The sequence below is a fragment of the Spodoptera frugiperda genome, chromosome 29, assembly GCF_023101765.2.
Source record: "Spodoptera frugiperda isolate SF20-4 chromosome 29, AGI-APGP_CSIRO_Sfru_2.0, whole genome shotgun sequence".
Classification (NCBI taxonomy): domain Eukaryota; kingdom Metazoa; phylum Arthropoda; class Insecta; order Lepidoptera; family Noctuidae; genus Spodoptera; species Spodoptera frugiperda.
Genome location: NC_064240.1, coordinates 1,387,566 through 1,415,220, shown reverse-complemented (window position 1 = coordinate 1,415,220; position 27,655 = coordinate 1,387,566). Strand labels below are relative to the sequence as shown.

The 27,655-nt window shown below is 35.9% G+C and overlaps 1 protein-coding gene across 6 annotated transcripts in view; it reads right to left on the bottom strand.

Moving 5' to 3' along the window:
• Positions 1 to 7,603: 7,603 nt before the first annotated feature.
• LOC118268514 (centaurin-gamma-1A) overlaps positions 7,604 to 27,655 on the bottom strand; it is a 233,406-nt gene continuing 213,354 nt past the window's right edge. For 3 of the 6 annotated variants that reach the window (XM_050706389.1, XM_050706390.1, XM_050706393.1), the window contains 13 exons: positions 25,665 to 25,806; positions 25,162 to 25,296; positions 23,921 to 24,048; positions 20,463 to 20,525; positions 16,291 to 16,818; positions 15,925 to 16,090; positions 15,213 to 15,416; positions 14,603 to 14,766; positions 13,913 to 14,024; positions 12,724 to 12,841; positions 12,213 to 12,332; positions 11,620 to 11,842; positions 7,604 to 11,183 (listed from right to left, as the gene is read on the bottom strand). In XM_050706389.1, coding sequence (XP_050562346.1) covers positions 10,752 to 11,183; positions 11,620 to 11,842; positions 12,213 to 12,332; positions 12,724 to 12,841; positions 13,913 to 14,024; positions 14,603 to 14,766; positions 15,213 to 15,416; positions 15,925 to 16,090; positions 16,291 to 16,818; positions 20,463 to 20,525; positions 23,921 to 24,048; positions 25,162 to 25,296; positions 25,665 to 25,806 — 2,535 coding nt within the window. In that variant the 3' untranslated portion in view covers positions 7,604 to 10,751. Of the gene's footprint in view, positions 11,184 to 11,619; positions 11,843 to 12,212; positions 12,333 to 12,723; positions 12,842 to 13,912; positions 14,025 to 14,602; positions 14,767 to 15,212; positions 15,417 to 15,924; positions 16,091 to 16,290; positions 16,819 to 20,462; positions 20,526 to 23,920; positions 24,049 to 24,169; positions 24,457 to 25,161; positions 25,297 to 25,664; positions 25,807 to 27,655 lie in introns of those variants that run through there. The other 3 variants (XM_050706391.1, XM_050706392.1, XM_050706394.1) reach the window with 2 other exon arrangements.

Here is a 27,655-nt window from a genome sequence, read left to right as displayed (position 1 = left end):
GGCGCTTGTGTTTGAATAATGAGGTTAAGAATTAAGAAATAAATATGTTAAAGATCAAATCGTAGGATATATTTTCTTTATGTGTTTTTCCATTAATCATTAATTAGGTACCTATCTTCGAAAATACGTGTCATGAGTAATAAATAAAATTGGAGTGTCTGTTTTTAATATTCAAATAACAGCGAAATAACTTTTTACTACATGCATATGAATATACTTACGATCAAAAAATATTATCAAAATTACGTTAATCTATAAAATGGCTGGATCGATTTCAAGGGACTTTTATACTAACGAATAACTTGGGCTACTTTTATTACAGTCACAACGTCCGTTATCCACGCGAAGGAAGCCGTGGGCATCAGCTTGTATAGCCTAAAATTATACCTACGTCTTTTATGAACCGCTGTCATTCAATTTTGATTTCGGAACCTAGGAACGAATTAATTAAAAAAAAAATCGGTCACAATGCTACCTACAACATTATAATTTTTATTAATTTAATTTTTCTATCAATTTCCCTTTTTTTAAGAGGGAAAACCTTCCAATCACTTCTCTCGCCTTGGACAAGAGGGAGTGTCAGGCTCTAACTGACTAAAAACCACCCCGTGGCTACTCCTTCTTTTCAAGCTGGAGCCTTAGTAAACCCGCTAGGTAATCCGCAGCTCTTCAATTTTCTTAGAAACTATTTTAAATGTTTTATTGTACAAATATTCTCGTCTTTCAAATAACTCTGTGAGGCATTATACAGAACATTTTCAAGCAGAATATAGTTGGTATGGAGGTAAACGGAGCGTTGCAATAGCATTGTACGTGCTTAGCAACGAGAACACGTAACGTAACGTGTTGCGAGACTCGCTATTGCAACGGTTACAAGTTTTGCTGGAAATAAAATTGGTAATTGCATTCGAAATATTGTGTTTGTTTTCTTGAAATGAGGGTTTCTCTTATTATGTTTTCTTTAAAGATTACTGATTAATGTTTTCTTTCATTATCAAACGTCACTTTAATCATCAGTCGTATAAAAACTATATTATGTCATAATTCATCCATTAATGTAGATTCGTTTTTCATACCTTTGTGAGACGTCCTTAATATTTTGTTATAAAATTGATCAAGTAAGCACTACCTTGCATAAAGGGAGTATTACTTTTGATCACCTCTCCCAAGTACTTAAAACGAATTAAATACTTCATTTAATAACTAGAAAAGAGTACAACCAAGCTCTTTAAAAAAGAGCTCAAAAACTGTAAAAAAATGTGCACTAACTCAAACAAAGAACGAAATCGGTATCAACAGGGTTCAGAGATGTTTAAATAATTCATGAGAGGCCACTGTAACCTCGTGTTCCGTCGCCTGAATATTGTAAAGGATGGTTAGGCACAATATACACCTACAACTGTATTGCACCATATTTTTACTGTGAAATTTATGCGGGCAACAAACGAGCAGTCAGATCTCCTGATGGTAAGCAATCGGCACCCGCAACACCAAAGGCTCAATTGAAGTAGTACCACGTCCATGTCTTCACTGAGAGGAAACCGGCGTGAACCAACTGCAAGTGTGACTATTTCCGAGTAAGTACATATTACTCATTATCTAGACACCACTGACCAATGGTGAAGGAAAACATCATGAGGAAGGCTTATAATTTCCAATTATAAGTTTGAAATAGCTAACCTGCATTGAGTATGCGTGGTGATTAATGCTCTCAGTAGCCACTAATAGGGTGTAGATGTGGTTATGTGAATATAACAAAGGCCGGTAACACATCTGTAACACATCTGGTACTGCAGGGTGTTGATAGGAGCAGAAGCGAAATGTTCACTAATCTTAATCAAAGATCACTTTGCAGATCATTTGGTTATTATGGCAATATTGGTAATGCAATGTTTAAAAAAACGTAATATCGTGCAATATCGTCTAAAGACCGCCTTACTTCGCGTTCTATCGTCTGAATATTGTAAAGGATGGTTACGGATTCAACCGGTTCATGTCTACTTGGTACACATCTTCACAAAGGAATCGTGAACATTCATTGTATGAACGGACAGAATTTAGAAATTTACTGTATCATTCTTCATTCACGTTTGCGAATGGAAAATGTGTTATTTCGTTTCTGTTTTGTTTTGTTTTAGAATTTATTTCGGTTTTATGTTAAGTTTTGTTTGCTGTTTGTTTAGTGTGCTAGTAGTGCAAGTATTTTTATGGTATAACCATCGATCGATCATGGTTAAGTAAAACTCGCCGCCCATCCACGCGGACGGAGTCGACAATTATAAGTTTGAAATCCCAACCCAACACTAGGGTGATTTACAAGTGCGTTGCCGGCCTTTTGGGGTTAAGAATTTAAGGATTATGGGGAGATGGGATTAGGAAATAGGGCCGAGGGAATTTGGGCTATCCAGTAACCTCTACTCATACAACGAAACACAACGCAAGCGTTGTTTCACGTCAGTTTTCTCTGAGGCCGCGGTATCACTCCGGTCGAGCAATAAAACGTACATTTGAATAGCGTCTTAAAACTTCAGTATCGCGAATATTGTAAGTATTCGGGCATCAACCGTGTTCATATCTATAAACCATTATTTACTCCATCTATTCCATAGGGAAAAGTAACTTCACTTAGAGCCTACGTCCAGAGTCCAGGTATGATGTAGTGAGGTCTCTAGACAGAAGTAGAAAGCAGATGAAGATTCCCAGTACTAAGCACATTAAACTTCTCATAGCTCTAATAAAACTTTGCTGTCAACACAACTACGGTTAGGTGTGAAGTTTAAGCAAATTAAAATGTGTACTGGCTTTTGGTAACTGGGTTGAAGTCAGGAAGTTTTTTTATGGTATAAGTCGGTAAACGAGTAGACGGATCACCTGATGGTAAGAAATCGCCGTCTCCTGTGGAGATCCGAAACACCAGAGGCGTTACAAGTACGTTGCCGGCCTTTTGGGGTTAGGAATTTAAGCGTATTAGGGAATCGGGGATTGGGAAGATTAGGAAGAGGATAATTGAGTCTCCGGTAACCTCACTTACACAACAAAACACATGTAAGCTTTGTTTCACGTCAGTTTTCTGTAGGGCCGTGGTATCACTCCGGTAGAGCCTATAGGTTTATATTGGATTTCCCAATCATGAGAGTTGAGTCAGAGATTATCTGTATCAGTTTTTGTTATCAACGGACTTACGACTCAAGTCTCTCGACAATGTAGGCATTTAGGTACCTTGTATACAGTACAGCCACTTTTCTCCAATTAATTATTTACTCTTGTCATAACCAGGCACAATTTCAAACCCCATGCTCCCACAGAGATCTTTGGAATGGAAAAAGCCATTAAAACTTTGCCCTGTCTTCGCCAAAAATTGTAATCTGCAATTAATAGCAGCAGTGTTCAGTTCAATGTTGCTCAGTGCTCAATGCTTAGCAGTGCTTACAAATACGGTAGTTTCCTACAAGTCAAATTCAATACTTTTAGCGAAATGTCAAAAACGTTACTTTTCTATGAATTTTGTACGAGATCGCAACTTATGATGTCATATTTTTTTGCGTCAAATAGCTTACTTACTTCTCTAAAATTATTTTGGGATATTTTATTATATTGAAATGTCAAAATAACTTAATTTTGACCTAATAAACTCCCCATTTCGTACGAAAAATAAGAAAAAGTACTTGAAACAAACAAATAATCTTGAAAAATATTGTCGAGAAAATAGTTCCAGATTTAGATTGATTGAATGGAACCAGGGAATAATGGAAATTCAATAAAAGCCAAGGAAAGTAAATGACCGTTCCGATTCAACCATTGTTTGGCTGATCAGGTCATGCCGATTCGATTGCTCAGTATCCAAGCAAGGAATTCACTTATCCGTCTCTTTTATTTGAAACTGAAAGGGCGCCTGGATAATGATTTGTATTTAGACTGCAGTACCTATATTCTGAATTTAGTAATGAACTTTAAAATGGTGTGTTTTGTTTGTCATTTTTGTGAACGTGCGAATTTTATAGTTCGGTATTGTTTGTCATTTTTGTGGAATTGTATTTGTGGAGTAGGTAATGTGTTATTTTATTATGTGTGATCAATAAATATAAGGGGTCCATAAGGATTTAGTCGTCAACCATTCAGAATACATACTTAGAATGCCTTCAAATACTTTTTAATTGCGATTACCTATAACCAATACGCTTGAAATGAACATTTTTCAATTTTGTCTATTCACATCCAAAATTAATTGTTTCGACCCGTTGAGAAGGTAGATAAAATTGACGAAGTTTACGATATCACACTTTTTATACAAAACTGTCCTGTGGCAAACTCACCGCGATTCGCTCGCGCTATTCGAGTGCATGTGAATATCGCCTAATTATTGTTAACCACCAACTTTCTCGATTGTACTTAACCTCATTTTTATAAATCCTTCGTTCCTACCTTAATTTTCCTCTTCTCCCTTCCCAAAGCATTACCCAAAATTCTCCCAAAGCAATAAAACAAAATGAAAATCTATTTTCGACGTCAAAAATCTACGAATTTACTCAAGGAAATGGTCTGAGCCTGGCCCTTGGACGGACAATGGGCTATATTTAATACCGAAGCAGTTGATGTCATTCCCAGTACGTAGGTACTTTGTTATCCGGACGATTTGACCGGAGATCGTCCGGGTGTAATCCGGATAATAATGTTATGATTGTATCTTGACAGTTTAGGCCTTTTGGTGGAGATAGGAGAGTTTGGCTGGTCCACATTGATTGAGTCTTTAGTCCTGATGTTCATTTTTCTACCTTTACATTTTGCTTGACAGGCGTTCTCTGGATATTTCGAAAGACTGTTTCGATAATTATGTTAGTTTTGAAATGAAAGACAAAATATTATTTTTTTCTTTTGCTTTGGCCAAAATCTAAATTAAACTCAAAAATCTTTAGATTAATGATTCAAACAAATTAGACAAATATCAAATATCAAGCATCACTTGAACCATCGTAGGTACAACAGACTTCTAACTAGTGGCCTCCTCGAAAGTCCGTGTTCAAGCAAAACACAAACTGAGTTACCTGCGAGTGACGGCTCTCAGTGCACACAAACACAATCAAATATCTTCCGACATCTCACTCCTTCCTTGGTTGGGGAGGAAAACACAGGATTTCAATTGGGAAATAGTCGCTGTAAATTGTGTTCGCTAAGTCTCTTTATATGATAGCTGTAGGTATACTGTTTCTTTTGTCGCAAATTCTGTTCAGTAATTATTGAGTAGGTAGACCTATGACTACTGCCTATGAACATTAAAGCCATATAGAATTCATAATGGAACTGACGAAAGGTATACAAATTCAGTGGCCGTAGATACCTTTGACTGACTCTTCCATGAAGAAAAGGGGGCGAAGCGTTATCTTTTCAAGGTTAACAACTAGACTTTAACTGTCTATGAACATATAAAACCAAGCAAAAGATGATATCTTAACTCGTTTCAGCGCCAAATAAACAACATAATATTCGTCCGCATCGCTGTCACTGGTACAACCAAATAACATTCTGGTGTAAAGCCTAAGTGAAATTAATGTACCTAAGGATCGGCATGTAATACCCAAGTGTTATTACCATTCATAGGCCACGATAACCACTTACCATCATGTGGGCTGCAGACTACCTAGCGGTTTACCGGGGCTCCAGCTCGAAAAGCAGGAGTAGGAACGGTGCTGTTTATAGTCAGTAATAAATCTGACACTACCTCTCGCCTCGCCCAAGGCGGGAGAAGAATCAGAAAAATATATTGACGTTTACTATCCAATTTCAATCCCTTATGTTTCCATCCAGAATATTCTCGGTTGAACGCTGTATAAGCCAGCGTGTTATGCCGTCGCTTTGTGCCTTAGCGCAAAGACAGCTGAAAATAACCGTTTATAATTTGCCTCGCTTGATCTCTCTGGTATTCGCACAAACGTATCACGTTCAGGCACCAAATCTTCCAGCTTATTATCCAATTTGTACTCTTTGTAGCGTAACAATCTTTTGTGAAAATTGTATCGTAGATTTTTTGCTTTAGGTCCTACTGTTTTGCTATTCTTAAAGTGAGAGGGGTAGTTTTCGGCCTTGTAGGTAGGTACCTACAAGGCCGAAAACTACCCCTACTTAATTGGTTTTATACACATGTCGGCTTTATTACGTCTTAAGTACTAGACACCTCTGTACCTACCTATGTAGACTGTAGACATAGCGTCATAGACATAGAATGTAGACATGGCCAACATTTGGGACATCATTATCCAGAAATCCCCCTTTCGAGAACGGCGACGCATTAAAACCGTTTTCTACGCGTTATATTAAGGTAAGGCAAATCAAATTAATCGGTGGCCATAATTATAAATGGTGTGTTTTTACTTCTTTACATACGCACATAGGAAACCTTGCGCCTATCTCCCATGGGGTAGGCAGAGACATTGGAAAACCAATTGCTACGAATCTTTATTTCTTACTTAAAAGTATTTCTGACGGTGGTCACCTTAAGTTACCTATTGTGTTATATCTAGTAGGTACATATCAGAACAACTAGCATTTCATAGCACAGGTATTCACATCACATCTCCCCATAAATAATAATTGGCCCAAGTTGTCGAGGACACCTTGATCACGCTTACAAGATTCTGCCCTACAGCAGATTGCGTCGTTACCAAATCTAATAATCCCGTAGATTCGGGGACTCAGTGCGAACTTGGTATGTATTGTGCCAATTTATCTGGAATTTCTAGGTATATTGTAGTAAGTATAGTCGACCAAGTTACTATGCAGGTAAGTACAGAGGCAATAGCTACGGTCATAGAAAATTGTATACTGTTTAGTGAAACTCAATCTATTGTGACCATTAGCTTATCAGTAGTGCTGATTCTGTACAGAATCGATTATAGGTTTTACGAGTAGGTACTACATTACTTTGCTGACTGTACATAATTCTAAGCGTAGATTCCCAAATAATATTGTAGGTACAAAAATTCCGGAGCTGCGGACTACCTAGCAGGTTACCGGGGCTTTGGCTCGAAAAGCACGAGTAGGAATGGGGTGGTTTTTAGTCTGTAAGAGACTGACACTCCCTCGAAGTAATCGGATGACTTTCCTTCCTTAAAAAAATTTACGTGATATGTACTTTACTGACATTTCCTTCCACCAGTGTTAATCTGACACTCTAGAATAGTCCCTTCATGGGCTCCCTTACCATTCTCATACATTTTGGATGCTTGAATATCAAGATTAAAAACTATCATAGCTACCATTTAGGTGGGTAGGAGGCTATATAGGTAGTTTATGAAACGGTGGCAAAATGAAATAATTGTCTGCATTGTCCGCAGCGCACTTGTTTGTGATATGGAAACTCTAGATCTGTATAGTGTATACTTCCTTAAGCTACGGTGACCGCTTACTTAAAGGCACTGCACCTGCACCCCTCAGGTAATAAAATATACCTACGTTTTTCTAGCTTAGACTGGACTTGTTCTATTCCGCTTTAAAATAAGAAATAATGAAATTTTCATTACCCTCCTTTGTGAAATCCCCCCAGTGAAGGTATGCTGATTGAGGAATAGGTATAACAAAAGTAATGTGGGTTGTGAATAAAACAAACAAATTACGTCCTTATCATTTTATTCTCACAAGAAAAAACGTTAACGGATCTCTTAAAAATTACAATAACGAAAGAATTATCCACAGCTAACAAACGCATAGCTGCATAATACGATATATTTACAATTAAGCTCTTTGGCTTCTAAAAGAATTTACAAAAAAAATAAAACGTTAAAAATCTTAATAATTTTGCGAATCATGTAACGCAACATAACATAATTTAAAATTATCAATAAAATTTCAACAGAGGACTAATATAAAATAATGTTTAAAATACACTAAAATACAATGTGCCCAGAAAATTCTAATGTGATTTTTTACAAATGTGTCGAATACTGCGTCGGTAAACGATTTAAATACTAAATGTACAAACAGAACTTATTTTACCTCACGTAAAATTATATTGAATTCAACCCCTATATAAGTAACATTTACAAGACATTTTAAGTAAAACGAAACGATAAGTAATTATTAAAACTTTAGAATTAATTGTACAAAGCCCTCTTAGAGAATCGCCTAGAATCTTGTCTCACTTTTATGGTCAAAATGTACAATCTGAACCGTAGCCTAGTTGTAATAAGTTTGATTCTTGAATGTGATCGAATCTTATGGTGATGACAATTTGGCCTTTATGATCTTGGGCCCGACAGGGCACGGCTTGTCTTAGGCTGTGCAAACAAATCATCTTCACTAACTTATACTGAGTCAGACTGACATTACGAATGAATGCAGTTTCACAAAATTCATTTATTTTTCAAGATCAGAGAGCAACACGGGATTTTTTGTCTTAAGACCTGGAATGCACCAATATATTAGAAAAAAGTACCATAATCGAATATTTAAACAGTAATAAGTAAATGTGATGACAATATCGAGCACAATAACACTTAAATGATTGGTGCAATCCAAGAATTGAAATTCGAAACATCAGTCCTTTCTCAGGGCAAAAAAACTCCAATTGTATGAAAAAACGGAAAGCACGAACATCTAAAAATATTTCTAGAAACGCGATATTACAATGAAGTACTTTACAAATTGGAAATTAGGACAATAGTCCAGGAGCTTGTGATGCATTGTAAAATATTTCAAGTGTCGAGCTCCTGGCCTATAGTCGTGAAGCGTACTACCTAAAAGTAGGCACAGAAGGATCAGTACATTTTGGTTTAAGGGAGACCTTAAGTATATCACATCGACTATTTAGCCTTCGGTGTGGTGGGTAATTTACAAAATGGAATGTTTTTATTATCTGTGAACCTTTAACTAGAAGTAGGGAACCAGTGACATTTAATATTGAACTTTAATTCGAGATTGATAAAATTCATTTTCATTCAATAACACATTGATATTCCCTTATTGAAATATGTTTCAGTTAAAGGCGCACAGAGTCACACCAAAGGCTCTAGGGTAAAGCATGAGAAATTACCACTAATTATCCTATACCCTACAAATAGCATTGAGCTGAGATCTTGCTTCTAAAGTTCTAAACGATTAGTTATAACATCTATTCTAAACTGTGACTTCATTGGAAACTTGGTTATAAGTACCGGTTGTGTTGTTTAACTGGGGTTGATATAACTATTGAATATTTTTAACTAACATTGTTAACATGTTAACGCTATGATGGGATCATTAATGGTTGGGTTGTCTCTCAGCACTTTTCTGTCTGTTGGTGTTATGTGTGGTATTTCTAATAGTTGATTTTTCTCTGAAAATTATTAGAATGTTTACCAATAGACTGCTATAGACCATTTAAAATTATTTGCATTGCATACAAGTAGATATCGTCATAATTGACAATTACAATTGTTTATTCGATATAATAATATATCGATACAGATATTTATTTCAATAGTTTTATCAACCCAGTCATTGTTACATTTGTTATTTTTTTATAATCCTACAATTCTACAACTTTAGACTAAACGCATTTTGCTAACACGCACCAAACTTTTCAAATCCTTGCACCGACCGACATTGTTCGCGACAATTACATCCGCGCTCACAAATCCGCAGTCAAAAAATCTGTCAGTTAGATCCGCGTCAGCAAAATCCGCAAGTCAGTCTAAAACGGTACTTATTTGGTACTAAATCCTCGCCACGTAGACTAGTCCTTCTAGATATAATTACGTATGCCTGTAGCATATTGGCTATTATATTATACCGGTTTAACTATTGTATCTATAGACATATAGTTCATTATTATAGAGAAAATAATGTGTATATTTATTATAAGTATAGACAGCTTTGCAATCATAATTGAAAATGAATAACTATGTGAAAATCATGGAAGTACAATAAGATAATTCGTGTGTACATTAAATTTTATTCTAATAACATTAATTTGAAAACGAACGGATCCTAAAATGCAAATTGGTACCTACTCTACGCCACTAGAAAAAAATATTGTATTTAAAAATTTGAACTATTAACACCGGATATGTTAAACTGTAATACGTAATGAAATAAATATTTTAATTTGGCTTAAAATACTTATCAACCAGCTCAAGGTATACAAAACTCTATAAAGTCAATCTTATGGATTATATTCGTTTATCTATCAAGTTCCCGCTCATCTTAAAAACCTTTTCGAGCTGCCAATAAGTATTTTAAGTCGCAAAAATACGAAATTTGAATTACGCTAACAATTTTTCTAATTTTAATTAACTTTTTTAAATTGACAGACACGTAATTTTTTAACTAATTTCGAGAAAATTCTTTTAAATTTTATTTAATCTATGTATGAATCGGAGATTACGTCAAATGTACCGTCAGTCGTGTGTAATATGTATACATTTTACATATTAATACACTACATGTATTATACAAAAAAATATGCGAGATGCAGTTTTGTAAGATCTTATACAACATCGTATTTAGTTATTGTTAATCGTTCATTTAAGGGATAAAGTTAACATATTCGCGGAAAGGTTGATCATGTAATCCTAACTAAAAATAAGTCACTGGGTTGCATTATTAAGATACAAACGTTCCAACTACTAAAACTTGATCACAATAAAACAATATAACATATAACTATCTAACAAAACTGCACCACACACGGAATTGAGTATAAATATACCACAACGGTAACAACGTTCAGTCACAATATCAACATTAATTTATTCAAAACCGACAATTAGATAGAAAAACCATTACACTACGCTGCCGCACTTACCATTCGTTAACGATAGGTTCGGCCCTAAAGATGGCCGCCCTAGAGTATTGTGCGCGAAGCTGGCAACACTGCCGTTGTGGTCGTACCCGTTCATGTACTGGTTGTTCTGTAAGCCAATCAGGAGCTCCACGAGGGCTTTGCTCGCACTTTGGGCGTTGAGTAGCTCGAAGATGATGCAGTTGCATTCTGGCTCCGGGTTCTTTAGAGAGCTCTTGGTGCTGGAGTTGGAGCTGGTGGAGTTGGTGGCGGAGCTGGGGGTGGAGTGGGGCGGGTTGGGGTGCAGCGGACATAGGAGCTGCAGGTTCTTGGGGTACTGCGTGGGGATGCCCGACAGGTGGTTGGCGGCGGCGCGCGCGTAGAACACGCACGTGTGCCCGTCCGCGTCCGGGTAGTTCGGGTTGCCGTTGTGCTGTGGATGGAAAGATATTTATGTCATTATAGGATTTGGTATTGTAGATAGAAATGTCTCGTATTTATAACGACGACGAATGTTATCTTTTGTTTTATGCTGATCAAGTAAGTGGATGCTGGTCAAGTATTAAATTAAATTCGATCTTATTGTTAAAAGTTATAATAAGAAAACGATAAGAAAAATTAAAGTTTCAGTATCTTCAAAATTTTAAATTTATACTAGAAGCCCACGACTACAAGACAACACGAATACACCAAATAACAAAAATCACTTTCATTTCTCAAAACTGCTGCAGTTTCTGTAGTACGTCAAGAGCTATATATTATATTTTGTTTACACCGTTTTGTATACGACTGTCTCGTTGTTCGAGTGGTTGCTGGACATGGGGTTTTGAGTTAGATTTACGAGTATGTAGTACACAAGTGATAGTTACCCATATGAGCAGCTGCGCGGCGGCGAGATGTCCGGCGGCGGCGGCGGCGCGCAGTGCGAGCGCGCGGTCGTGGCTTGCGGGCGCGCGGGGGGGCGGGACTGCCAAGGCCCGCGCCAGCGCCGCCACGCCGCCGCGCGCACCCGCCGTGCGCAGCGCCTCCACGCCCGTCGCCACCAACTCCGAGCTCAGGAACGCGCGCCGCTCGTACTTCAGCCGGATCCATCTGGAATACCACGAGTTAAACGTTAAATTCTAAAATATGACGACTATTTGGCGATCTAACTTGAGTCGCGTGTTTGGCTTCTTTTCATAGGAGCTTGGGGCTCATACTCATGACTGCGACAAACGACGCACTACGTTAAAATGTAAAGTTGTTACACAATTTATTAATAATACAATTACATCACACACACATCTTATATGATCACTCATTACATTGCATAGTAAAATACTTCTTTACATTTCATCATCATCATCATCTTCATCAGCCTATTCCCGTCCACTGCTGGACATAGGCCTCTTCAATGGCACCGACATTGCATTCGCAACTCCTCAACTATAGAACACATTAAAAATACTGAAAGAATAATTACCTTTCTTTCTCTTCTCGACTAGATGTGGCCATAGGTTTGACGTGGCCTCTGAAATCAGCCTCCCATATTGAATTCGCCAGATCGTTGCCCAACGACACCATTACACTCACGTGGCTCAATCTGAAATAAAATCAAAATATGAAAAATATAGAAACCACAATAAAATTATAAAAAAACTTCATTTCATCACAGCGCAAGTTTACTCAAAACGACCACCATTAATAACAATAAGTGTTCCAAGCTTCGTTTTCTTTATTAATTTTCCATTTTACTATTAATATTCGCTTCAAGTTCTAGTAAAAGACGGCTCCACTATTTCCTTATTTCGTTGTTATTGGACTACTTTTCTATTTTCATACTTTTCAAGTAATCCTGAAAAACCTAGCTGAGATCCTAGACCATTGTTTAATTTAATACATAGATTTATAGAATATAGATATATCTATAAGTCCTACTAATATTAAAAGTTTATATCAGGTAGAAGCCAGTTATATAAAAAAAAGGTACTCACGGCCACTCATCGAGGTCGAGGGATCGCACCCGCGATATATGCGAGCCGAGGTTCCTGTGTATGCCGGAGCACTCGATGCAGATCAACACGCCTAGGTTCAGGCTCGCCCAGTCTGGGTCTGGAAATAAACACATAATTATTAGTTAAACAGTTTATTAAAAATATATTGTATTTTTCACATTTCTCGTTGAAAATATTTTTGGGTTCTTTTTAATTCTTAGTAATTGCACAAAGTCTGGAATTGTACGTTTTGAATGGTAATAGGAGACAATATAACTAATGAAAAAAAACGCTAGGATTTTCTCCTCTGACGTGTGTGCGTTCACATGCACATGACACCCCGACACGAAACAACAATATTTGTAGATCACACAGAGTTGCTCGTTTGCTTAACTCGAACCCGCTACACGTTGGATGGTAGCCGGTTGCCCAGCCACCGCACCAACCGTGCAGTTTAATCTTTTAATTAACATTTCAATATTTAAACGTATGATAATAATATTTTATCGTTGGAATAAAACAAAAACGGCATGCAATAAAATCGTATTTATTGCTGTGCTATCAAATCTATCATTTGTGTTTAGAAAGTTTAACAACCTCATTAGCGAAACGGGTATGAACTTGACATTCCGCGACAAAGGTCAGGAGTTCGATACCCGCACATGAACAAATAGGTGCGCAATATAAATTATTTTCTTAGTATTTGCGAAAACCTGCGACAAATATTTGAACAAATTGTGCATCTGTATTTGTAAATGTTGTAACTATTGTTTAATACTATATTTGGAACTTGTATGAAATATTAAAATGTTATTATAAATAGGGTCGTCGGACCGTACTACTATAATTCCGCCCCTCTCTATTTCCAACATGCAGTCCCATACTAAAAAAAAGTTGACAATTGTCCACTTTTAATGTGCCACTTTCTAAGCGCTTATATCTAAACCTTTTTACGTATAATATCATTGGGCAGGGCCCATTTGTTTTGTCACAGTGCACAATCAAATTATAGTATCTCCTCTTTATACTTGCATCATGTGTAAACCCACTTAATCTAAATATTAAACCCAACTACTAGAGATTAAACCCACGGTCTTAGGGTTGTTACTTTTGCAATCGCTAAATAATATACTACATTCATGTAACCTTATTATTATATTACAGATATATAATAAAACTAGGTCCTTACCAGCGGCGCCGCAGTCGCAGCACTTGTCGTTCCCGTTGACGCGGCGTATGTAGTAGGTGGCGCGGACGTCGCCCGTAGAGTTAGCACCCGTCGGCATTGGCTGCCGGGACGTCTGTGGAGGAATATAATTCATTAAGTAAGTTTGTGCTTAAAGTGAGTAATAATAAAGTATAGTTTTTAGAATACTAAAATTGTATAAACTGTGAATCTGTACAAAATTACAAACAATAATTTAAAGTTGTAAGTATTGGGGAGCCTAATCTGTTATAAAATCTGTGATATGTCCAAAGAATTGTGTAGATAGGTATCATAAAAAATACTGAATTTCGTTTCAATCTGGAGATAGACTTTAAAGAGCAATGTACAGCAAGAGACAAAAGCTATCACAGCAATACTTTTTTTAAATTCGAATATCATATTACTACCATTGTCTCTGCCTATCCTCATGGGAGATTGGTGTGAGGAAGACACACTATTTAAGAATACCTTTATTATAGGGTAAAAATGTCCATATTTATAATGTAAAAATGTCGTAGTCAGAGTAATTAAACTGTTACTAAACTTAACCCAGTCCTTAGCAATAGTTTTCTGAACAAAATAGTTACTAAGGAACAGTTTAAGCAATCTTCATATTTCTCTGATTACATCAGTAAATATTATTTAAAATGTAATGTAGAGCAAAGTACTGACCCGTCCCTGCAGCGAGGCGAGTATCTGCGCCTCGACGGCGGCGACCCAGGCGTCGCGCTCGGCGGCGGCGGCGGCGCCCGCGGCCGCGCCCGTCACCTCCCACCGCCAGCGCTTGCCGTCCAGGCTCACTATCGTGAACTCGCACGATGTCGCGTATTCTCCCTCTGGAAACAAATATAATAATTTTTACATGGCATATTATTACACATGGGACTTGTACACAAATAGTGCAAAGTTTACATTGTATAGCGACATTACGTGCCGTAACGTGCACCTCTGCCTATCCCTTCGGGCATAAAAGGCGTGACGCTGTATGTATCTTAATTAGGAACGCCCTCTATATACGAGCGAGCATACATTTTGTGGCATCACATCGTCACTATTTAACCTACTGAGGGATAGATCTTATACATATAATTCAACTTTTAACAAAGATCACTAAAATATGCTTAAATAGTAACTACCGCACTCAGACACATTTAATGATTACTTAAACTATTCGTTAGTAACGATTTTGTATTGAAAACAATTACTAAGGACTGGTTAAGTAACCATTAAATGACTCTGTAGTACGGCGGTTAGATTTATAAGAAATAAAGACGCAACGTACCTTCATCCCCATCTTTCTTAACGCCACTGCTCTTCATCCGGCGATGCCTCTTCTTGACATGTGGCGTGTCCTTGTCCTGTCCATTGGTGGAGCCGACCTCTACCTCGGACGCGAGCGACTGTCGACTCGTCGCGGGCTCCTTCATCGTGTCGAACGCAGACATTAGGGCTTTGTCTGTCGCCCGAGTTGGTTTGTCTTTGTAGCCTGTAAATAGGGATTTATTATTTGTTAGTAATTAGTAAATATATGTATTATAACTAGCGACCCGCCCCAACTTCGCGTGGGTGATATATTATGCATGTTTTACACATAAAAACCTTCCTCTTGAATCACTCTGTGTGTTTAAAAAACCGCATCAAAATCCGTTGCGTAGTTTTAAAGATTTACGCATACAAAGGGACATAGGGACAGAGAAAGCGATTTTGTTTTACACTATGTTGTGATATGAGGGCCTATGTTTAGTAATGGACATCTTACTGCTGATATAGTGGTAGAGGGAGAAAGAATTCCTGGCAGTTTTAACGGGACGGATTAAATTACAAGCAAACTAAAAAAAAACGCAATAATAACAGAGACAAAAGATGCGGGCGAATGCCCTGAAAAACACTAACAAAATAGGTACGCAGCGTTTGATAGAGAGCTCTATTCATAGCTACTAAGGTTTAAATTAGAAAAACACTATCAAAATATTGAACTATAAGTATGAACTCACCGATAGACAGTCCCCCGATACTATCATGTATGTCGAGACTGCTGTACCCGTTGTAGCCCGGGACGGTGGTGATGATGGACTTGGAGCCCCTCGGCTTCTGACCAGGCACCTTCACCGTCACGTACTGCAGGGATATCTCCTTGCCGTTCACATCTTCCATGTAGTCCTGGAATTGTTTAATTCATTGTTAGAAAAAAGAAACTTAAATATCAGGCAAATGAAAGGCATCAATAGTACAACAGCAAGCTTTTTGTTGCCTGGTAGACCAATAAATTGGTTAAAAATTGGTCTTATGCATCCACTATCCAAATTCAGCTGCAAAGCAAAAAGTTACTCAAAAAGTTAGGTATTTTATATGAAACTTACATGTAAGCTAGGGTGGTAAGTCAACCTGCCATCATCGCAGAGCGTCACATATTTCTTCTTCCACTCCTTATTCAAAGCCTTGCTGCTCTTCTTGTACAAATATCCTTGCTTCAGAGGAATCGCTCTACCAGAGCCAAGCTCCCCATTCTTCAACCTATCATCTCCCTTTTTGGAAGGAGTAAAGAGATTCGATCTCCTTCGAGATTTCCTTGACGTTGTAGGAGTAGAAGATGGAGTGGGTAGATCCTTAGAATCCTTGGGAGGTTGCAGGTTATCAAGGCAGTGTGGAGCGGTGAACTTGACGTTGTTATTCTCCGTTGCTATGGACACGAGGCCTGATGAGGAGCCATGGCTGCCGAGGGAGTTGCCCCATCGTGAGGAGGTGTCGGATCCATTCGTGCTGTGGATTTCGACGACGTGGGTTGAGGAGATTCCGCTGCTGTTTGATGAGGCGTCGAAGGATTGAGCGCCTCGGTGCAGGTGGTGGGACGACGCTGATAGGGTGTGATGGCCACGTGGTAGAGAGTCCTGGAACGATAGAAAATTACGTTATTGAGTATTCCCTTAGAAAATATTTCATTTCAAGTAGTTACGCCTACATTTCACATTCTTATACCATTTAAAGACAACGATATAAAATGTATGTCAAGTAATACTAAACTTATCAAAGAGCCTTTAACGTAAACCCAGTAACGTGTAGGTTGATAGCACCATTTATTCAATGGCAAAATAATAATCTTACGACAGATATGGTAATCAATTACTGAGTCAGACACGTCCAAATCTAAAGGCGTTATTAAACACTCGATATCAACCAATTAAGGCCTTTAATAGTGTGAATGGCCGTGACCTATACTATGCATCTTGATTAAAATTGTTTTGCCTGTGGCTTTGTTCGGGATAACAATATTTTTAACATCTTTTGAATACATGCAAGTTCCGTATAAACATTTATTCCTACTTCGAAAGAAAAGGTATAAAAAGCGAAAATGGAATCATGCCAACAACAAAATTTTAACTAACGGTTCTGTTGGGGTCCAAAAATGATCGAGGATGTCCGAAAATGGTCCAGGAAGTCCGATAACGTTCGAGCAAGACCGAAATCATTAACAATTACCAAAAAAAATCTAATAAATGCTTACATCTTAACTACCGTTACACATTCCCAAACATTTTAATTTTTTAAATAGGTACATAATAAGATGCACATTTACAATGCATTCTATGAATCACACCGGCGCAGTAGCAACTATGACGTAACATGAACGAATATAGGACAATAGGTTATTGTTGACCTATTTTGGTCAGTGAACATCATTGGGATCCTTCAATGTATTGGGATCGATTCGATCACATTGTATTGTATCTTATGCCTGATTAAATTTTAAATGGATGTCTACTGTATTATCTATGGCATGCGTCGCAAATTCGAATGCAGTTTTGTTGTGTAATTTAAAGGTATTACGTACATACTAAGATAGTTATCATCAAAATTTTACAAGGTTGCAAGAGACGTGCTGGACAAAAACCGTTGAATGCAGATCATCCACTCCAAATGTAATCTTGATGCTGACCACGATCCTCAGACATGAGGGAACGATCAGAGAGAGACTAAAATATCATTACATAGTTACTTTATATCAAATTGCTAATTAAAGATTTCTGAGTTCTAACTGTTCTGATTTTGTGATTAGGTACAGAGCTTAAGCGACAACATTTAAGTACATTTTAAGATTATTCTAAGCTTATATTAGCAAGCTAATGGTGTTTATTATCTTTGTTTGTCCACAATCGACCATGAGATAAGTATAATTGGGTAAGTTATTTATTTATATTGTTTCTGAAGGGCAGTTCATTACACGGAAATACATTATTATTAGATACATGTGAATGACGATAATAATGATATAGATATAGTATTATGTCTGTTCTCTAATAACACCATTTCCTTTCAACCTTACTAGTTAGTTATAGTTAGAAAAAATAAGTATTATCTATACAAATGTTAGTCACGTTCTAACTAAAAGATAGCATAAAAGATAAACACATTCCAAAATCTAAGTTCTATGTGTTCAAAACAAGATTTGTATCTGCCTACATTACTTTATTGGCCTTGAATATTTTAAGGAGGCTAGTCCACTAAATTACAATTAGATAATTATTTGTTAACAAATTGCGTCCAATCAATACTCTTTGATTTATGCCCCATAAATTGTAAGACACACCTTAATAGATAATAAATTATTTAAACATAAATTCGTTGTCCATTCAATAGTTTTATAGTTAGACAAAATAGTGCTATAAGAATGGAGAGAAAAGTCATTTAAATCTGGAGGGAAGTCGTTATATGGGAAACAAATATTTACAATGCAGATTGTGTAAAAAACATACAGGTAAGGTAAAATTGTTAGTTTTAAAAAAACATGCACTTTTAAACAACTTTTTTTATAGTTTTGTATTCGTAGGAATGAAACTATACTTACTTACATACATACCTAGTTATTTTATCTCTTCAAAGTAATTCAATATTTTTGTACATTGTAAAGGTTTGTGGTAAATATTTCCGTAAATAGGTTACAAAATAGCGCTAGGTATTACACGTCATTATACCTACAGTAAATTTTATAATAAAATACAGCCAGACGATGCTAGTATTTCCTAGAGGCCATAGTCTAGTCTATTCAAAGATAAACTAAACATTGACCGTCAAGATTTGCCTACATAAAAAATACCCACGGTGCTAACCTAACAAGCACTTGCTACTTCAGCACTTAAGAAACAATAGAAAAAAAAACAGCTTAGCAAACGAAATACTTTAAATACTTTGCACATCGTCAGAACAGCACCAATTCCACAAACCAGTTCCATTAAACATGCAAATTCAATATTTTATCAGATTACGTGTACAACCTAGTTAAAAAATGACTTGACAAATATGGTTTTAGCAAAAATTATACTAGTTAGAAACGAATAGATTATTGAAGATTACGTGTGTTAGAGGAAATTGGAAGCTTTCACTCTTGCTCCGAAGTGGTACAGTCACCTACATAATTATTGTTACGCAATAAGATTATACTGATAGCATGTGATTAGATAGATATTATCATAAATGTAATGAGCAGCGTCTTTGAATGCGTTAGTAGATTCTGTTTGTCTAGCTATTTCTTGATAGCTGGGATAAATCCTACTAATAACTATTATAAATGCTAAAGATTATGTATGTTTGTTTGTTACTCTTTCATGCAAAAACTGCTGAAGAGATCGGGATGAAATTTGCAACAGGGTTAGATTATGATCTGAAATAACACATAGGCTACGTTTTATTTTTATCCCACTGGAATGCGGGCGAAACCGCTGGCAGAAGCGAGTACATGAATGAATAATTTGTAACTGGTTATCAGTTACAGTTTTACATTTTTGTTACAAGTTGGTTTCTTTAACTATTTTTTAAACTAAGAATCACATTGTTTTCTTTTCAACATTCTATACACATGTTACACACTGTATAAAAAAAATAAAAACAAATCAATTGTATTGGTTTAATGCATGGAAAACAAAACAAAAGCCAATAATATCTACTCACTAAGTACAACTTTTTATCTTTTCCCCAAACAATCACAATGACTAATTTTATAACTAAACAGAGTTGTTTTTTTGGGAAATCCGAACAGAATACCTATTCCATTTAGTTATCTATTGATTATATATTAATGAAGAATTATCATAACAATTATAGTTGTCATGGACAGTCATTACATAGAGATATACACTTATGAATATGGATATAGGTATTGCTAATGCCTAGTAAACAATTAATACATAATTAGGAAATCTTGGTTTGAAAATGTCGAGCAATACAATACTGAGGTTGCAGAATTACAAAGGAATGTCTGGAAGACTTTTAGGGGGCAATCACAACAGCACCGATAAAAAGAAATTTAAAGGTACAAGTTCCAAAATTTAGTTTGGACCGCAAAATGCAAACAACATAGGAATGTCTGTAAGACCTTTAGGGGGCAATCACAACAGCACCAATAAAGGGAGATTTAAGGTAAAAGAGTTCCAAAATTATGGTTGGGCAGCAAAATGCAGAAGTACATAAGACCATTCGTGAGACCATTAGGAAAGGACAAAACGGCACTTGTAAAGGGATATCCAAAAGTTGAACTTACAAATCTGTACATGTTGACCTTTTTTGTTTTTGTAGTAGATGTAGAAGGCATAATATGAGTTTCCTAAAACAATAACAAACAATACGACATCTCAGTACATGGACTTCACTGATTAATATTACAATCTACATAGTTCCTTCCTATTTTCTTTCTTTGTTATCACAATTGAGCTTATTACTAAACAATGGATAAACAAAACACATTAGCTATAATAAACACAAAATAGAACATTTGCTGTGGTTCACACAGTAATATGTATACTCTTTGTTACCCCACAGTCCAACTTATACCAACCTAAAATAGGAACAGCACTCAATGTAATAAGTACTGGATTATGATAAGATACACCAGTAATACATGAACGAAAACATCTACCTCCATTACATATAGTTGTCATTCAGATTATTGAGATAGCGCTAATGATAATAACTGAATGGCTGATAATTAGGTACTTTCTTTCTAAAAAAAGGTTTTATCTATCCAAAATAGTTGACTAATGGACTTTAAAAAAAAATGGAACCGTTTATACAGACACTATTATTCAATAAGTTATATGAAGTTGTTACAAGTAGGTAACAGATTTTTACTCGAATATAAACACTAGTTAGGAACTATTACAATGAATATATTTCATGTGGCACATAGACCCAGTTTTAAGCTATAAATCTCGCATATAACTATGTAAAAACAGAAAGAAACAGTTTGTCCTCAGCCAATAAGGTGAATTTTTACATAACTTAGGTAATTATTTTTGTTAGAGTTTGCTTAAAACATGTACCTATGTAGATAATCTTTTGGCCTTAAATTGTGACCAGCCACTAACCTGGGCCACAGCTTGGGAATTATAGCACACCTCCTAAGAGGGAGGTCCATTTCAGCATAGGAATTTAATCTTGCTGGTAGATTGTGATGATGAATAATTCTGTTGTTGAGTAGTAACAAATAGGTACATAGTTCTAAATAATGCTTAAGTAGTACATAATCACTTCACAATTAATATATAATAATTAATATATATTATAATTAATTAATATATATTATAATTTAATTGTTTCATCAGGTGTAGTTTATTACACGGACCTTGTGGAGTCTCGAGCAAATTTCCGTGCGTTTAGGCGTTTTTGCCATACCTATTATTGGAAGCAAGTATAACAGCTCACGCATAGGACCCATTTAGTATTAGCATTTAATATTTTAGTTTTAAGTAAAATTTCCGTGGTGCTTGGCGACTGGGCTTCTCCCAGTTGTGCAGTCTCTTTTGTGCCTTAAGGCTTAAGTCATCCTGTCTCCTGCATTAAATTCACCGAGGGAAGTGGAAACTATCGTTTTCTTTTCTTCTCCTCTAATAACATCTTCTGATTTGTTTCGTTGCGGGATCCAAGACAGTCATTCATTTCCCTGGGACGCGCCGGACTTCAGTGTTCCGGTGTTTTCATGTTTGTATCTACTGTAGATCCTGGCTTACAGGAGTTGCAGCGGTATGGGAGGTTGTGGCGGGCTTGTCCCAAGAAAAAAAAAAAAAATCACTTCACAAAAATCCGGCATTTGGACTGTCAGTAGAGCATATAATTAAAGTTTTAAGTGGAACTAATGAGCCATGAATATAATTGTCTAAGTATCAAATTGCTGTAAATAGCAACACAACCATTGTTAAACAGATTCATGAAAGTTTATGGTAGTTTAATATCTTCCTCTTTACCCTTTGAGTGCCCTTGGCCAATGAGCATTTATGAAAAACCTGATGACTGTCAGTGAAGCTAAAGAAGTATGTTAAATTCGAAGCAATTGGTGTTCCATTGTCTCTGCCTACCCCATGGGAGACGCGAGTTTATGTATGTATGCATGTTAAAGGCCATGATAAAGTTTCAATAAGAACTTAATACATAGATTCTTTCAACTATTTTTGTAGTTACTATCAAAAACTATAATACTTTTATCAGTTTCATTGATTAGTAGTTATAGAGATTAATATACATTGATAAACAAATCAAATCATCATATCAATAAGCTATTGGTTTGAAAGTGACTAATAAAAACATAATTTTTGAACACAATGTCTAAAGAGCTAAAGAGCTAAATTGTTTGTTTCCAGGCTAATCTCCAAAACTACTGGTTTGATTTGAAAATTGTTTTGTGTTGGATAGTCCATTTATCGAGAAAGGTTATAAGCAGTAGAACATCACACTACAATTAATAGGAGCCGAGCAGAGCAGGTGAAACTGCACAGAAGTAGCTAGTATTATAATAAAAATATATCTTCAAAGGACCAAACCAATATTGATCTTAGTCAGCAGATGATTTCTAGCAGAATTTGAATGAAATTATAACACCAAAAAACAATAATTGCTGTCTCATGGTCCCTATGACTCTAATATTAAATTGTCCAAGAGTTCCATGACTCAACAGAGGACAGTTACTTCATTGATTAATCAAATCATCATATCACTTAAGATAAAGGATTCTTGTGCAATAAAGTACACAAAGAAAACAACACACTTTTCCTTGCAAATCTTTGTGTAACTATCTATGTTTTGCAATGATATTAAAAATTTATCAGTTTTATTTGTAATCTGTTGTTTAATAAGAATTATGATAAGATGCCTGTGAATCATTGTTAATGGCATTAACCTGCTTTATTATTAGTATAATCACTTGTATTTTCCCTGTGTAAAAGAATTGTAGCATATTATTTTGAGACTAGCTACTTCCGTGCGGTTTCTCCCACTTTGCTTAGCTCCTATTGATAGTAGCGTGATGTTTTATAGCCTATTACCTTCCTTGATAAATGGACTATGAATAGGTGATTATCAAATAAAATACAAATCTTTTGTAAATAATGCTATTTTGCCCCAATACTTAGATATTTACTTCTATGTATTATGTCCTTATTAAAAAAAAACTGTTTTAATTTGATATTGAATATCAACAAGTAACAGAGACTATTAACTTTTCCATCACAATTTTAATTCTGTCTGCACATTGTTACAAGATGCCACATGTATTGTTCAAAGAAAAAATAAACTTGTTATTTTTTTTTTGTCATTGAGACACAGGCATGTGTTCTTAAGTATAACACATTGTGTAATTCATGGCCTCTGTGGTCTGATGTTATTAAATTCTATCATTGTACTTATAAAGCATGGACCTACTAGTTTATTATTGTTTTATACATTAATAGCACCATATTGTTGTGTAAGGAGTATCCTTTAGATAGGCATTACAATGTAACATGTGCTAGTTACACTTAGCTAACTAAAAATAAGTGGCACATTTCTTAACTCAGTAGGTAGGCTAAACTATTTTTATTTACATTTTTAGGATGTTTATTTACGGAAACAAGTTGTTAAGTAGTTTTCTGATACAAAAAGTTTGTAAGCGAGATGTCGATATCGTGACTGCAACCAAGTTATTCTAAACATAGTCGAACACTAGGAAGTAATAGTAAAACAATTACATACCTTGTACAGGAATGTTGAATGGTTGTGGCTTGGCGAATTCACTAACGGCTGTGGAGTCACAGGCCTGGAACCTCCAGACAAGCATTGCGACGAGGCGGACAATCTAGTGCCCACAATCTTCTGACATGCTGCAACACAAAACAATCACTCATTTATTCACCACCACACTAAAAACTTTCACAATTCCGATATCCAAAAATCACGACAACTAGATCTAAACGGTTTATCGAACAATAACATTTCACGCACATTCAAATTTAGACGATTTCCTACGATCGCGTTCCTCCGCTCTTTGAATGTTGTAGCACGAACTGCGACGCCTCAAACTCGATATAGGCGACATGTTAGACTTAAAAATAAGTGTTCTCTCCATCCTTCCATTCAGGATAAAATAGAAAACAAACGCAATAATCACACAAACGACGCTTGAAAAACGTCAAAAAAATGTAAACAATGCAATGTCGCGACGACGAACGAACGAGACCGAACTAAACGACCGCGCGGCTGGAGGCCGGTGTTGCCACTGCCTGCGCTAGAACACCCCGCAAGCGAAACGAGATCCACAGACTAGTTAATAAGTGCGCTTGTAGTCCCATCACATCGTAGCATCACGCGAGACGGTACGACTAAAAAATGTCTATTATGTAATTTTATAACTCTCTATCAGTCTCGATCAATAAATAACAGATACGACTGATATAATTAACGGACATCAACAGAATTTTTCTCATAATATGTGAAGCAAACAGATATCTATCAGATAAGTAGATTAATCTCAAAATGATAAAAATTTCACATGTAGTTCTGTCGGTCAAACATTTTGTGACACATATACCTGAATGATAATAAATATATGACAAATACTAACCTCACATGTTGCAAAAGTGCCTACCCGTATCTTAAAACCTATGTTGTTCTTCTAATCTAAGATATTGAATAACTTAAATAATATCTAAGATCGTTAAGAAAGTAAAAAACTAGACACTATCTGCTTTAAATTTTAAATGTTAGAGAAAAGGATTTTAGTGCCTCACAGAACACTATGTTTAATTTATAAACACCTGGTAGAACATAGATTACTTTACATTTGCAAAAACAAATTCTATAAAAGTAGATAACAATTCTGTTATGTAAATTAACAACGGTAGAAACATTCCAAAAACAGTGTTGTAGAAAAAACCGCGTAAGCTGACATCATCCGGCATAAATATTCGATGTTCGTTTAAAATCGTTACACTTACCGTCTTGGAAGACTCGTTCCACGTTCAGACCGTACGTAGCACAAGTTTCATAGTAAGAACATCTTCGTAGCTCATTCGATAACTTGCGAGCACGATTGTCGTCTACCACGCGTGGACTACTTTCACTTATGGCATCTGGAAGAGCAACCAATCATTGATTTAACAGGAAATAGTGTATCGGACGCGTGTACGTAATTATGTTAATTAACTATGTAACATTTTTCTTTGATTGGAAAACAAATTACAATGGCAGTGATTTATTTATGTTATCACACAGATCACGTTTATGATAAGAGTGCCAATAAGGTTTATTGACTCGGTTGACACAAAAAAGTAAGTACTTAAATGTTTTAGTTTCTTTTAATAACCTACTAAATCCAAAACTAAAATCCAATTTACAAAGAAAAATGTATAATAGCACAGATAAAGTTAATAGAATTGTCTGATTAGATTATACCAACAGTGCAATATCTAAAAGAAGGTGAAAAAATTAATAAACTCACCTTGGGTTCCGACCAATATGATCGGAATCTCAGCGGAATTCCTATAATGGGACATTTTATTGAAGTAGTTCGACACCGTATTATAGCTGATCTCGTTGTCCAAGCTGAACACGAAGATTACGGCGTCCACCCAAGCCGTAAACTGTAACAAACAGATAAACGTATTAAAAAAATTACCCTGATAAGGATATAAAGATTAAGGGGTATAATCAGATTTATACGTAAGATGATTAAAAGGAAATTTCAGGTGATGTTTTTCTTTTCAAGGAAAACAATTTCCAAAAGATTATTCACTGCTTTGTTTATCAGTGTATGAACTGAGTGATCCGATCATGGATTTTATGAATATAAATATCCCCGCCCTTACGAGACCTTGGTTTGTTCGTGAAAATCAATAATAGGTACCTATATTGTAATTATGAGCCGCAGAAACGGACATAATTATGCTTTTGTCATTTTCAAAAAGGTGTTTCTAAAAATGTATACGATATTTCACGTCGAATATTTGTTTATAATTTTACCAAAATAGCACATATGGCAAGCACAACAAACTGCATTTCTGTAATCTAATATTCTTACGTCAAATAAGACCCTAACGTAGGGAAACCCATTGCAAAATACATCTTGTAGAGAAAAAACCGCGCCCTACACGGGGACCCATAATAATTACTTGGGGTAATTTCGAGCAGTCGTAGGGGTTTAAAATGGAAGGGTTATGTGATACTTGCGTCTACAAATATAATGCATGTGGTATGGACAAGGTAATTGCATAATATTACGGCATTGTTGTTTATAATTGAAAACGTGTGTAGCAAAGGTTTAGTATACTTTCTAATGATTTAATAAGTACGAATGGTTGATGAGAGTTTGTAGTACGTGAAGTTTATCAATTTACATTTACTTAGTATTATTTGGTTGACTTTTTCGCATATTTTATCAGGTATTTAACAAATTAGCAAGAAAGTGACTTGACTTTCTATAAACACATATTAATATGTAACTGTGACGCGAGTGTTTGCCTTCTTTGCATAATTTTCACAAACCATTGAAATGAAAAAGATGTCACTATCATCATGTACATTAGGTAGCACAAAGTGTATGACTAACTCAGCTTCCACTTGAATGAAGATGCGTGCGTGGGAGGGTGTCACCCCTTTCCTCTGAACAACAATCGACGGCTGAGGAGCGACATCCGGCGGCAGAGTGCGTGACGATGACACGAGAGGAAAAACCTTGGAAAAACTACTCTTCCCCTCACAGAACAAATTCTTTTGTCTCAAGGAAACCTATTATGTATAGTTTAAAAATACAGAGCTAAAAGCTACAGATCCATTGTTATTCCAGGACAAGACTAAAATAGCGTTTGACACAGCCTAGAGCAAGAAACTCGGTTGTGTTATATTAAATTATTAAACAACTGTTTTATTATGAATATATTTTAACGCTGAATATAATATTAAGCTATTGCAGATTCAGTAAATATTCATCGATATTAAAATATCATTAATAAACAGGGATATTTTATCGGTCTGTCAACTAGTATTATAGAATACATATACATACATATCGATAGTTGAATGGGAATAATACGCTAATCGCAGCGGTATTGAAAGAGAAATCTATTTATACTAAAAGCAAAACTAATAAAGGATTACGAAGAGATTGCATGTCATAATAAAATCATAGCCGTGAAATTTGGAAGCGAAGGTTGTTGCGCCTGACCCACAATATAAGTATATGAAATACTTTAAACGAAGTGTGAAATGATATGGCTTATGACATAAATTCGACACATTATACGCTCTTACGTATGCGACATCGTTGCATAGAAACGCTAACTTTATTTGAACGGTTAAAATACACACGCAAAAATAAAGATAACAAACTTTTGTTACAGTCACGATAATAAATAGTTTTAGTTTACAGTACGTATTCTATTAAACTTTATGAGGATTTCTCATGACTGTATTACACACTTATAACATTCCAGT